The following is a 13395-nucleotide window of genomic DNA, read 5'->3' on the forward strand; positions in this document are numbered from 1 at the left end:
AAAAGAGTGATTTTTATTTAAATTTCTTTTATTGAAATTTTTGTTTATAAAAACATTTTGTTTATAAGAAACATGCCTTTCAAACTCATGAGCCCGTGAGTTATTTTGTTTTGTTGTTCAGTAGAGAGCGACCTTTTTTTCCACCTGACATCATTAAATTTAAGAGTTGTTTTTCTCTATTTTTCTCTGTCGTTGTGCGAGTATTTTTATAAATCCGCCTGATTGTCTCAGTAGTTTTTTCATCAGCGAGCCCCAAACCAAACATATTTATCTGTAATTAAATCTGAGATATGTGCAGCAGTTCAGAGTGCTGGAACCAGACCGGTGTCCACATACTTTTGGCCATATACGCTGCTCATGTCGCTGGAGATGCTGCGATTTCTCACAGCGTCAGTCGTGAGTCACTGATGACAACATGTTGTTTTATTGAGCTCAGGCGTAGGTGGACAGATTACAGCGAGACACCACAGAAGAAGAAGTAAACACAGACTGAGGGACGCAGACACCAGACTGCCGGTTTGTCTCGCAGAAGACAAAAATTAAACAAAATCTAAGACAAAAAAAGAGAAAAACAAGAAACCTAAACCAAATAAAAATGAACATTCGTCAAAACTTTGTGTGTTTCTTTTAAGAAAAAGACCCGAGACCTGACCCGGGACCTGACCCGGGACCTGACCCGAGACCTGACCCGAGACCTGACCCGGGACCTGACCCAGGACCTGTACGGGTTCAGATCAAGGATCGAGGATTAAGGATTCTTTATCGTCATTCCAGTCTTGCAAACACATGAAAAGAACAAAAAGGTCTCGCTGATAATTGAATAATGAATATTTAAATAAAACACTGAGTCAATAAATCAGTAAATAAAGTACAATAAAATAATTTTAAAAATCTGGAATAACCGAGAAACATTATTGCAGCACTTCATGAGAAAAATATAAAATTATAAAAAATTAATGCAAGCATTGAGGCCATTTGTTTTTGTTTGCTTTATCAATAAAAATGTTTTGTTCTTTGTTTCTGTAGCAGGAAATCAAAGAAAACTAACCCTGAACCAAACAAAAATGAAACATTACAGCTGCTCACATCGCAGCAGCAGCAACAAAATAAGGCGCAATAGAATCAAATAAATCTTAAAAATGATATACAGTACGATAGTTCAGAACAGGATGTTGGATTTGGCATGAAAATGGTTTTTTGGAGCATTTTAATCACCGTTTGTTGGCTTTAGGGTCTAAAATACCGACTTCAGGTAAATTTATTTTTAAAAACTATCGCAGCTCCAATCGAAACTCGGAGGAAATTTCCCAGGTGTGTGTGTGTGTGTGTGTGTGTGTGTGTGTGTGTGTGAGGTTACCGGCCACGTCGAACTCGATCTCCAGAGTGAGCTGAGCCGTGATGGACGAGTCTCTGAGCAGCTGATTGGTTTCCTCCAGAGTCGAGTCTTCAGTAGGAACTCCATTTATGGACAAAATCCTGTCGCCGATCTGCAGGATACCACACCTGAACACACACACACACACACACACACACACACACACACACACACACACACACACACACACACACACACACACACACACACACACACAGAACAGAGGTCAGGGCTTCTTAGTATTCATTTTTTGCCTCCTATTTAAATTATCTCGTTTTCATGTTTTATTTTGTCAGGTGAAATATACATTAAGTACAATATGTATTTTTTAATATTGGTAAGCAAAGTACCATTGCAGTACTGCTGTATCATGTTTGGTCTCGTTACCTCTCTGCGGGGCTGTCAGGGTCGATGTAAGCGATGAGTGGTGGCGAGGAGAGCGTTTCCGTGGCGAAGACTCCACCCTGCAGCTGCAGGCCGAACCCCATGATGCCGTCGCCTAGCAACGTCACCTCCGTTGTTTCCGTGTGAACGACCTGACCGGCGAGACCCACGGTGCTGGACGCCAGAGACACTGACAGAGAGAAAGAGCGACAAGATGAGCCGTTAATAAGCATCATATTTTATTTTATTTTATTCTGGTTTTTTTGTTTAATTGAATGTTATTTTATTTAATTTAATAATAACAATAATAAACTTTATCTGTGTGGCACCTTTTATAAAAGAAATGAAGCCCAACGTGCTTTACGAGAAATAAATTAAATGCACCAAGAGCTTCACATCAGAGACACATAAAAGACAAAAGACGTAATAAAACCTGCACGTAAAAACAAAATAAAATCAGAACACATAAAATGCATCTTCAAATGGATAAAATCCACTTGATAATACTAGTAAAAGTCAGATAAAATCAAGATAAAAAATTAAAATAAGCATAAAAATAGAGTATATAAAATGCATAAAATCAAGGAAAATACAACATTTTAAAGATGAGCAGCAGTACGCAAGTTTAATCTAATTTAATCTAATTTAATCTAATTTAATTTAATTTAGTTTAGTTTCATGTTTTTAATTTTTTTTTACACATTGGACTGAATTTGTGTCTGCTTTGGGTTTCTTCTGCTTTTTTTTTTTTTTTTTTTTTTTTTGATGTAAATATAGGTCCAAGTAAAAGTACTGATACCACAGTAAAAAATACTAACAGGAGCTCTTGAAGTCCTTCTTCTTGGCCTTCCTCCTCATCAGCGTGCCCCGTGGACTCGTGGGATACATGTTCCTGGGCAGCGTGCTCATGTTGAGGGACGAGAGGCTGTAGGCCGACATGGAGCCGGGCGAGAACGAGTGGCTGAGCGCTGCAGAGAGAGAGAGACGATGAAGATGAAGATGAGGGTGAAGAGAAGAGGTCTCACTCTGACGAGAAAACATCACACCACAGGAAGTGAGAGAGAGAGAGGCGGGACGTACGAGGGTTGTTTGTATGGCGGTTGTGCGACCTGGCAGCTGATTGGTCAGGGTGGTACGTGTTGTAGTGGTAGGGGGGGAGGATGGGGGCGGAGCCTCCGGTCTCCCAGGGGAGGGGGCGGGGACTACGCTGCACCTTGACTGCGCGCACACAAACACACACACAGAGGAGGGTATTTAGGTTAAGACAGGAGGAAAGGTCAAAGGTCAGAGGTCAGAGCTGCATGCACCACAGCTGTATAAAAGATCACATCTTATTTATGTAATCTTTTATATGTTCATTTTCATTTGATAAATTATTTCCATGTGAGATCATTGTGTTGTGATGCGTTCAGGGTCCCACACGTGCAACAAGTATTCATGTCCTTTACTGCAGAAAACACATGAAACATCACCGTAAAGACGCCTGCGGCGAAAACGTTTCCTGTTTTAAAACATGTCGAGTAAAGCCGAGTTTTAAATCTGCGTCGAATCAGACACACACACGCTGTAGCCTGACAAACCAGCTCGTTCTCTTTCCAAAGTCTTCAAATACCACCAAATACTGCAGTGCTTTCTGTGTAAGATCTCAACGCCATACGCCACCTTTACACCACTGGATGGCGTCAGCTGAGAACACTCCTAAAACCCGAAAATAGTCCTGAAATACTAGAAACGTCCTAAAATCCTAAAATGGTCCTAAAATCCTAGAAACATCCCAAAATCCTAGAAACGTCCTAAAATTAAAAAAAAAAACATCCTAAAATGCCAGACATGTCCTGAAATCCAGCAAATTTCTTAAAATCCTAAAAATGTCCTAAAATCCAAGAAACATCCTTAAATCCCAGAAGTGTCCTAAAGTCTGAGAAACATCCGAAAACCCGGAAACATCTTACCTACAAACATACAAATGCCTATAAATCTTACCTGTACAAACCTACAAAAAATCCTACAAATGCCCTAAAATCCTAGAAATGTCTTAAAATCCATAAAAACGTCCTAAAATCTTAGAAATGTCCTGGAATCCAAGAAACATCCTAAAATCAGGGAAATGTCCTAAAATCTGAGAAATGTGATATAATCCCAGAAATGTCCTGAAATCCCAGAAACTTCTTATTGTAAAATCCTACAAATGCCCTAAAATCCTAGAAATGTCTTAAAATCCATAAAAACGTCCTAAAATCCAAGAAATGTCCTAGAAACCTAGAAATATCCTAAAATGACCTGAAATCCAAGAAACATCCTAAAATCAGGGAAATGTCCTAAAATCTGAGAAATGTGATATAATCCCAGAAATGTCCTGAAATCCTAGAAACCTCCTTTAATCCTAGAAATGTCCTAAAATCCCGGAAATGTCCTAAAGTCTGAGAAACGTCCGAAAACCCAGAAACATCCTAAAATCCAAGAAATGTCCTAGAATCCTAGAAATATCCTAAAATGTCCTGAAATCCGAGAAACATCCTAAAATCCTAGAAATGTCCTAAAATCTGAGAAACGTGATATAATCCTAGAAATGTCCTAAAATCCCAGAAATGTCCTAAAATCCCAGAAATGTTCTAAAATCCTCGAAATGTCCTAAATTCCTTGAAATATGTACGGGGCTGCTGCGACTGGCCCCTGGCCTCCTGTCATTTTTCAGAAGTGGCCCCCGTGTATAAATGAAAGTATAATCAGAAGAAGGCAGAATTAAAGGTACTAGAAAAGTAAAGGTACTTTTTCATCACTCTACAGTTTTTCTCTCAGAGCTACTACAGACTCTGAGACTCTGAGTCTGTCACTAACTTGTTTTGAGTCTTGTGCGTTCAGTTAAACTGTTTTGCTCCTGTGACCTGATCCGAAAAGACACGCAGAGACACTCTCTCTCTGTTTTGTCCCTGAGGATGTTTCTAAATCAGACTCGTGGTGTTTGTTAACCATTCTTTCTTATTTGGCAGAGAAATGTATTTTATCATCGCCGCGTCTGTTGAACAGATTGCTGCCCTTCTGCTGTTGGATAAACAGGCTTATCATCCGAATCCTCCTCTGCATATTGTTTATATTTGTGTACAAAAAAATTAACAAATAAGAGTTAAAAAAATGAATAAAAATATGCCTGAACGTCTGCTGAGCTAAAAAACACTGAAGCGTGCTGAGGGTTATAACAAAAGCCCAGAACGCATTTAAACTTTATTTTTTTATCACTTCTTGATTGACACTCAGTAGCAGCACCCTATATTTAATTTAAACATGAATATACAGACTGATTTAATACTATGTTGTGGTGCGTTCAATATGTTTATATTGTACTTTATTTTGAAAAGACACTATCAGGGTTCATAAGCATTTCTTTGAAGGTTTTTTGGGGTTTTATTTTTGGTGATTTATGTAAAAAATGAAATTGAAAAAAAGCTTTCCAATGTTACCTTTAAAAAATTTTTTTTTTTCATTTTCAAAAAAAATCACCAGAAATGACACCATTTATCACAGCCAGAAAGTGTAAAAACAAAAATTAGCGTTGGATTTTAAAATTTCTGACTGTCCTTAAACACATCATGTCTTCTTATAAAAGGCTTGTGAAACAGATTTCCATGGCTTTTCCAAAACCTTCAGGGTACATTCAGTTTTCCCACAACTTTTCCACATCTGAAATTTTCCTATTTGCCAATTCCATGACTTTTCCAGGTTTTTCATGACCTTACAAGCCCTGAATACATACGCTAACAAGCCGCCCGGTGCGTTAAAGTGTGCCTGCGTGTGTCAGTGTCACACACTGAGGGCCAACACTAGTTTTAACAAATTAGGAGTGGGAATGTTTTGGTTTCTACCCTGCTGTGGTGCGTTCAGGGCCGGTCGGGTCTGGTGCTGTGGCAGGATCTCCATGCGGACGGTCTGACAGGAGGCGGAGAGCAGCTGAGTGGCTTCAGCCAGAGAACAAAACTCCATCGACTTCCCATCAACAGACAGAATATGATCTCCTGCATGAAGAGCTCCACACCTGCACACACACACACACACACACACACGCAAAAGTAGAAAAGCAAGTGAAAACATAGCTTTCGTCAGGAGGTCGTTTTGATATTCAATTTATATAATTTTAGCAAAGGTTAATAAAAGAGTAATAAATTCAATCTCATAAGGTTCAAAAAGATTTTGAGCTTTTGAAATTATGTTCATAAATATATTCAAAGTCTGTGCTTATATAACAGCCTTTGTAGACCGAACACATTCGATTTAATTTATGCCAAAATTATATGAAAGGTTACACAAAGATAAACATAATCCTTTTGGAAGCATTGAAGACCACTTTCACCACGACCTGAATTTGAACTCTAAATCTAATATAAATACAAGTACACTGTATACACTGTGTGTACTTTATATATACTGTCATACCATCCACCTACTTTATGTATTTATAGCAACCTGTTACACAGTGCCATCATTAGGCCTGTTAACGTCCGAGGCTTTGGCCCCGAATGTTTTAGAAAGAAACCGGATCTATGCGCCAGGGGCTTTACATTTACTAATATTTGAATGTTTTTGACCCTCTTTTGAGCCCTTAGTAAAAAAAAAAAAATACATTACAGCCAATTATTAACAAACTTTTAGCAAATGGAGTTTAAACAAGACAGCGTTGCACTTAACAATTGTTTGTTACTGATAATTTCCTCAATTAATTGCTTGGTCTACAAAAAATTTAAAGAGCCTGTTAAAAAAATCCTAGAGCCTGAAGTGATTTCAAAGGTCATCAATTGTTTTGTCCAATATTTTCAAAACCCAAAATATTAAACTCAAACTCCAAATTCTCACATTTTACAACCTTGAAATATTAGATTTGGCATTTCCTTAAACCATTAAATGATAATCAAAGCAGCTGCAGATTTATTTTGTCGACAAAAATGAGATTATGAAGTTGATGCAGTGTAACAATCCAATTTTGAAACACAAACACACACACAAAAATTACAATAATAATAAAAATGTGATGATATGACCCTGTTTTGGGGTATAAGCAGGAGTCAGAGGTCAGGTACCTGTCTGCTATGCTGGCTGGTTTGACCTTGTCGATGATGATGACCTGCTTGCTGCAGAACATGGAGGTCGACAAAGCCACGCCCAGACTGGAGCCTGTCGCCTTGGCAACCTCAACCAGCAGTGGCCCTGACGCCGTGGCAACAGAATCTGAAAAAGGAAACAACAAAAACACAAAGTTTTTATATTTTTACAATATAAAACCTTATTGTGGAGTTCCACAGGGCTCAGTTCTTGGTCCTCTTTTGTTAATTCTGTACATGTTATTAAACTAAATTCAATTTTCACAATAACAATATTTCCCATCATTATTATGCAGATGATACTCAAATTTACATCAGTCTTTCCCATTAGTAACAAAGACTATGGCAGACCGCCATAGTCCAATTTGTCCCGCCATAGTCTCAGTGGAGCTGGACGTTAATTAAGAGCCATATTAAAACACCGTCAGGTTATGTACAGCGCAGTAGAGGCAGACGCGCAGCAGAACATCAGGCGCTTTAAAAGTGAAACTAAACCGTTCACTCTGCTGGGCCTACAAACGTACACCTACACCTACAAAAATCTGCAAATACCTCTTCTCATCTATCGATCTGATCAGCTGTGAATGTGTCAACAGATCAATTATCCACCTCAGGAGTGACATTCAGCTGCGAAGGAGATAAAAAGATTCATGCATTCATGGACCCGCAAAAACGTCGGATATTAGTGACACAAATTGACACAAATGACTACTGATTATTGATTGCTGATTATTTTGTCTGTCATCTGGTTGTTTGGTCTATAGAACATCAGACCATGAAGAATAATCAATTGTCCAAACTGTCCGAAACCCAACAATTTTATATTTACTTTCGTGCAAAACAAAGAAAAGCGGAAAACCCTCAAATTAAAAAGCTGGAATCATCAAATTTTCGGCGTTTTTGTTCTAAAATGATACAATTGATTATTAAAATAGTTGCTGATTAATTTCACATTGATCGACTAATGCTTTTTGGTCCAATTTTTACTGTAAATATTGAGTATTAAACAGAGTTTAAACTGACCCATCACGGAGACGTCGTACTCGAGCAGCAGCGTTGCTTCCTGCCCGCACTGCTTCAGGATGCTCATGGCCTCTGATAACGTGCTGCCGTGGAGACGGATCCCGTCGATGCTTAGCAACCGGTCGCCTGGCTTGATGGTTCCTTCCCTGGAGAAAAAGAAAGGGCAGTTATCAGTTTCTACAGAGGCTCCTGAGGGACAAAACAAACCCTCAAGATGGACAGAGAGGGCAGAGGTCACCCACCTGTCAGCCGGACCACCTGGCCTGATGGTTGTAATGACGATCGGGCGTGACTTGTTCCTGTCTTCATGAGCGCCACCTGCAAAAAAAACACACAATCATGTATTTATCTCTACACACACACACACACACACACACTGAGCTCTACTCACCTCTGATGACGAAGCCGAAGCTGTTTCCCTCTTTGTGAAGCGTGACTTCCACGTTCTTGAACATGACGCCTGACCCCTGCACCGCTGCAACACACCACAGCAACGACGCATCAGCATCACCTCTGACCTCCACAACACTGAGTACAACTCCTAATACACATGTGGAGGAAGGATTCAGGTCCTTTTCTTGAGTAAAAGTACTAATACCACACTGTGAAAATACTGCAAATAAAAGTTCTCTACTCAAAACCTGACCGAGGTCAAGAGTGCAGCAAACTTTCTTTCAGAGGTTTTCGATTATATCCGATGTTTATATTTATCAATGTTTACCTATGAGATGTAGTACAGAAGTAAAAAGTGGCATAAAATGGAAATACTCAAGAAAAAGCGCTTCAACCCTTAGGGCCCGCTTTAATATTACACACACTCGTATCACTTTTCAAAATCAAGCTTTAAAAAACATTATACATTAATATTATTTTCCACATTCATTGAATCTATTTTTTAACCATCGGTCCTAATCATAAATATCAAATATTATTCTCAATATACTACATGCAAAGTTGATTTTTTATTATTATCACAGTCTGGGATATGTCAATGATTAGCAGCAGCACAGATTTTTATACATTATTATTTTTTGTGCAGTGACAAATACTCACTCATACAGCTCTGCATACAAAATGCACTTCAGAGCCAGGCTGTAAAAAATATTATACATTGATATGATTTTCTACTTTCACTGAGTTGATTTTTTTTAACCAACATTAGTCCTCTTTATAAATATCCTCATGATGTCACTATGTTTTTAGATTAAAAAAGTAACATTGATTGTGACAGTGCACATAGTGGAAGCAGCCTGTATTTTCTCCATATGCCAAATATGGTAAAAATGACGTCAATTCCAATCCAAAAGCCCAGAATGACACCCAGAAATAATACAATGCATGCTTTTATGTTTTGATGGCTGTGGGATCAAAAATCGCAGTCTGAATGGGTTTAAATGGAGCATTTTTATTTTTGCACTAATCAGTTTGAACGTAATAATTTTGTTTAACAGTGTTTTTTACACTTATTGTAGGAGTTGAGCTAAAAATTCAAAGATTAAACAACAATCCACAATCTTGCCAAAATCTATGCCTTAATGCATGAACAGAGCCAAAATTATCAAAAAATAAATGTACTTTGTTAAATTCCATCTCTAGTACTACTATCTGGCAGTACTTACAGACAGGCGGCAGCTCGTACTCGACCTCCAGGACGACTCGCTCCCCGACGTTCTTCAGCAGACTGATGATCTCATCGTGTCTGAACTTGGCCAGGTTGATGCCGTTAACGGCTCGGATGTAGTCGCCCACGTTCAGCTGGTCGCTCCTGAACAAGCAGCCAAAACATCAGCTCTGATTTCACTTTAATGAAGTTAACTTTGTGTAAGCCGAGCAGGGAGAAGCTCGCCGTGAGGTGAGCCAGAGGAGACGCCACAGACGGGACTCCTGACCCAAGTTAACGTGATCAGGCTGAATTAACACAAGTTTAATGCGGCCTCAGTGTCTGCAGAATTTCAGCAACAAAAAAGACGTTATTTTGGACGCATTTGTAAGAAGAGAAAGCAGGACGGATACATCAGTTGGGCTGTTAAATCAGCTGTTATCGCATTATTGCAGATATATTAGTACTGTGGTATACGTCAGCCAATCAGTACAAAGAAATAACAAGAAGGACATTCCCAAAATTTGGTTGAGAATTGGTGTAACTTCTTTTAAAAAACACAGTGAGCAACTTGGTAAGAAAAGTTCAACAAATTGTAAGAAATTAGTAGATTTTAGCAAATAATTTTTTGAAAAGCATTTTTTTAAATACATATCATAATTACATATTTGAGTCTATGTTCCCAAATGATTATTTATTTTAATCTCTTTTTCCATGTCTTGCCTTTTTTTGTTTTTTACTTATCTTCAGGTCATTTTCTTGTACTATACTAAGTTCTTACAAATTTTGAGTGCCTTTTTCCCATGTTTTTGATAAATAAAGCCAATTTGCTCTGGTTTTAAAGGGTTAAAAACTGCTTTAACATGATTTTACAATAATGACAGAAAGTCTAATTTCTGAATTTATCTGCTGGAGTCGAGAAACAGAACAGGACAGATCCAGAGCAGATTATGACAAATTAAAACACAATAAAAAAGGAAAAACACCAAAGATGAAGAGCTGATTGTTATCTGGCCTTGTTTTTTTAAAAAAAACTTTTCTATTTTGCTAATCTTCAGGTGATTTTCTTGGACTTTATAATAATTCCTTGTTAACTTTTGGACGCCTTCTTCCCTCACGTTAAATAATGTCAATTTGCCGGAGTTGAGTAACAGAACGGGATAAATCCAGAGCAGATTAGAACAAGTTAAACACAATAAAAATAAAAATAACACTGAGGAAGAAGAGCTGACAGTTACCTGGCGGCGATGCCTCCCTGTCGCAGGTTTGAGACCCGGGGCTTCCCATCTTTGTCGATGCCGCCTGAGACCGTCAGTCCGAGCGTCGTCCCCTCCTTCTTCATCAGCTCCACCACCGAGCAGCCCCGAAACTCGTCTATGAAACACAAAGACAGGCGGACTTAATCTCCCATAAAACTGTTTTACTGCACGTCCAGTTTTATTTCTTCCATCTGTCCGTCTTCTCAGTCCGTGCCCTCTGACTTCAGTTTTCTCCGCTCAGCAGGGAAATAAAATAATAATCTGGGAAAAGGAGTGAAGTCATCCTCTACTCTGTCGTCCATCTATATTTCATCAAACGGCTGAAATATTTAACAGCGGCAGAGACGGATAGAGAGAGAGGGGAGATATTTCAGAGCAGACCTGGTACAATCTGATGTGACCGGCCCTCAGGTGATAGAACAGGAAGCCGGATTTCATTCAAATGTTGTATTTTAATATTAATCACGCAGAGCTTCACCCGCTTTCATTCAGACAGGATTAAGACTCTGATCTTTGGCGGTGACCATCGCTGTCTTCGTCTCCTCCCTCAGCTTCCTCCTCCAAAGAGGATTTACAGAGAGCATCAGCGTCCTTTTCAACTTCCCCAAAACGTCAGCGCTGACTCGCAGCCTGAGAGAGAAAATCTTCTATTCTGATCAAATGTGAGATGAACCAGTTTTCTGCAGCGGCGGCGGCGGCGGCGGCTGGGGAGAAACTTTCTGCAAGTGCAACTTCACAAACTGTCATTTAACTCCAGACTGAAAGAAGCCGAGCTACAACAAAGCTTCTCTCTGAGGAAAAGAGCGGCACGATTTGAGACGCTACTATCAATGTGAAATAGATTCTCCTCAGACTAAAGAAAAGTCTGTCTGCAGCAGAGCGTCCCGTCTGTCTGCGCTTTTAAATTCCACTACAGAGATCATCAGTGGTCGTTCCGCTTTGTGGACACGGATCTGAAATAATAACGGCTCCTTCCAAAGCTCTACCAGTTCATTTCACCAGTGATAAAGCTTACCAGTTCCACTTACTGGTTTCAAATTTTTACTAGTTGCTCTGAAGCTGGTGATACGCAACACGACTTTGACAATAAAAAAAGATTCGGAGAGGACTGGGAGTATGCACAAATCCCAGAAAGTACCAGAAGTAAACAAGTCGCCATCACTGCAGCGGCATCCCCCAAGTGTACCATTTTCTACTGTACCTTTACTTTCTGTGTGACGTTAGTTTTGTAAACAATGTCTGGGAGATCTGGAAGAACCTCTCGGCTGCTCCAACAGTAGCAGCAAAACAAAAAAACTGAATGGGGAATACAAACGCGTTTTACTGAGCTAACTTCTCCGTAATGACTAATGCAACTCTGCATTGGTTGTGCGAGCTAATGTTAGCTAAAACGGTAACTTTAGTAATGTTACGTCACAGAGCTTCATCACTTATAATATGTAATATGTACATTTAAATAATGTTAAGATCGCCATCCATTTAAAGCACCTTCATCAGTAACTGGAGGTCGCTGCCTAACGCCGACTCCCCTCGCTGCTGTCACCATGACGCAGTAACTTTACTGTTTAATACTGCATTTTTGGCTGTCGCTGTCAGCAGGCAGCAGTCACTGCCAACGCAGCGATGACTGTTTCACTAAATGGCAGATTTTTAAAAAACGGTGGCTACACGAACTTTCACTCCAACTGAAGCAAACTGAACGCACCAGTGACAACATTCGCGAGAGCAAGAGTAAAAAGTTTATATGTTTCTGTGATTTGTGTATTTTGCTCTGTTGCAAGAAATTGGCGGGTTAATTAAATTTGTTTTTGTTTTGTTGCAACTGCAGCGAGTGAGACTCCCATTTATTGCAAAAAAGAAGACGTTTTTACACCCATATGAGGTGGTATTTCAGCTAATTCGAAAAAGTCATATTTTGCAAAACTGCATTGGAAACACTTTTTTCCCGCTTTTACACGTCACATGATGCTATGGCTGTGTGCATGTCAGGAGGAACTGGCTCCCTCATGATGCAGCAGGAGCTACAGGAGCTGTTATTCAACTCAAAAGTTGAGCGAATCATCCGGAAGTTTTGAATCTACAACTCCTCTGTGAAATCGTGGACTATCAGCTCCCAGAAATCTCTCATATGTGGCCGCTCTCACGTATGAGGGGCTCGCCTTTCCATTATCGCTCACATAACACGCCTACATGGCCTTGGATTGGAAATAATGACGGCTGCAACAGCAATAAACCTGCTGATGTTAAAACGTCGATCACCATACTTCTTAACCTGTTATCACCACAGCAGAAGTCGCTGAACATCATTCAATGGAAACACAGTCATCTCACAATTGTGTTTTATCGACATTTCAAAAATAATACGTTTTGCACATATCTGTAATGGAAACCCGCCTAGTGATACAACATTTACTTGTTACAGAAATATTGTAAGATTGTGATTGCAGCAGTGTGATAGTTGTAAGTAGGCCACCAGCTCCAGGTGGGAGGAGATAAGTGCGACTGCAAGCATCTTCCTGCAGGTCACACGGATGGAAATCATCAGCCAAATGTTTGTGCGTGCTCTATTTTCAGAGCTGTTATCTTCATCGGTTATTAGCTCTGCTGGTGGAACCACACAGAGCAGAACCAACAGAGAGAGAAAGAACAGACAGAAGAGATCAC

At 39.5% G+C, this 13395-nt stretch overlaps 1 protein-coding gene across 8 annotated transcripts in view; it reads right to left on the reverse strand.

The window, feature by feature from the left end:
- The window catches only part of grip1 (glutamate receptor interacting protein 1), an 80591-nt gene that overhangs the window by 19685 nt on the left and 47511 nt on the right, over positions 1–13395 (reverse strand). For 7 of the 8 annotated variants that reach the window (XM_088072533.1, XM_088072536.1, XM_042511579.2 and 4 more), the window contains exons 3-13: positions 10711–10846; positions 9492–9637; positions 8264–8347; positions 8115–8190; positions 7873–8018; positions 6829–6976; positions 5620–5789; positions 2840–2977; positions 2578–2727; positions 1763–1949; positions 1358–1503 (exon numbers count right to left, since the gene is read on the reverse strand). In XM_088072533.1, the coding sequence (XP_087928659.1) occupies positions 1358–1503; positions 1763–1949; positions 2578–2727; positions 2840–2977; positions 5620–5789; positions 6829–6976; positions 7873–8018; positions 8115–8190; positions 8264–8347; positions 9492–9637; positions 10711–10846 (1527 nt within the window). The remainder of the gene's footprint in view (positions 1–1357; positions 1504–1762; positions 1950–2577; positions 2728–2839; positions 2978–5619; positions 5790–6828; positions 6977–7872; positions 8019–8114; positions 8191–8263; positions 8348–9491; positions 9638–10710; positions 10847–13395) is intronic. The other variant, XM_088072535.1, reaches the window with a different exon arrangement.

The sequence above is a fragment of the Plectropomus leopardus genome, chromosome 22, assembly GCF_026936395.1.
Source record: "Plectropomus leopardus strain MGB_pleo_1.0 chromosome 22, ASM2693639v1, whole genome shotgun sequence".
Taxonomy (NCBI): domain Eukaryota; kingdom Metazoa; phylum Chordata; class Actinopteri; order Perciformes; family Serranidae; genus Plectropomus; species Plectropomus leopardus.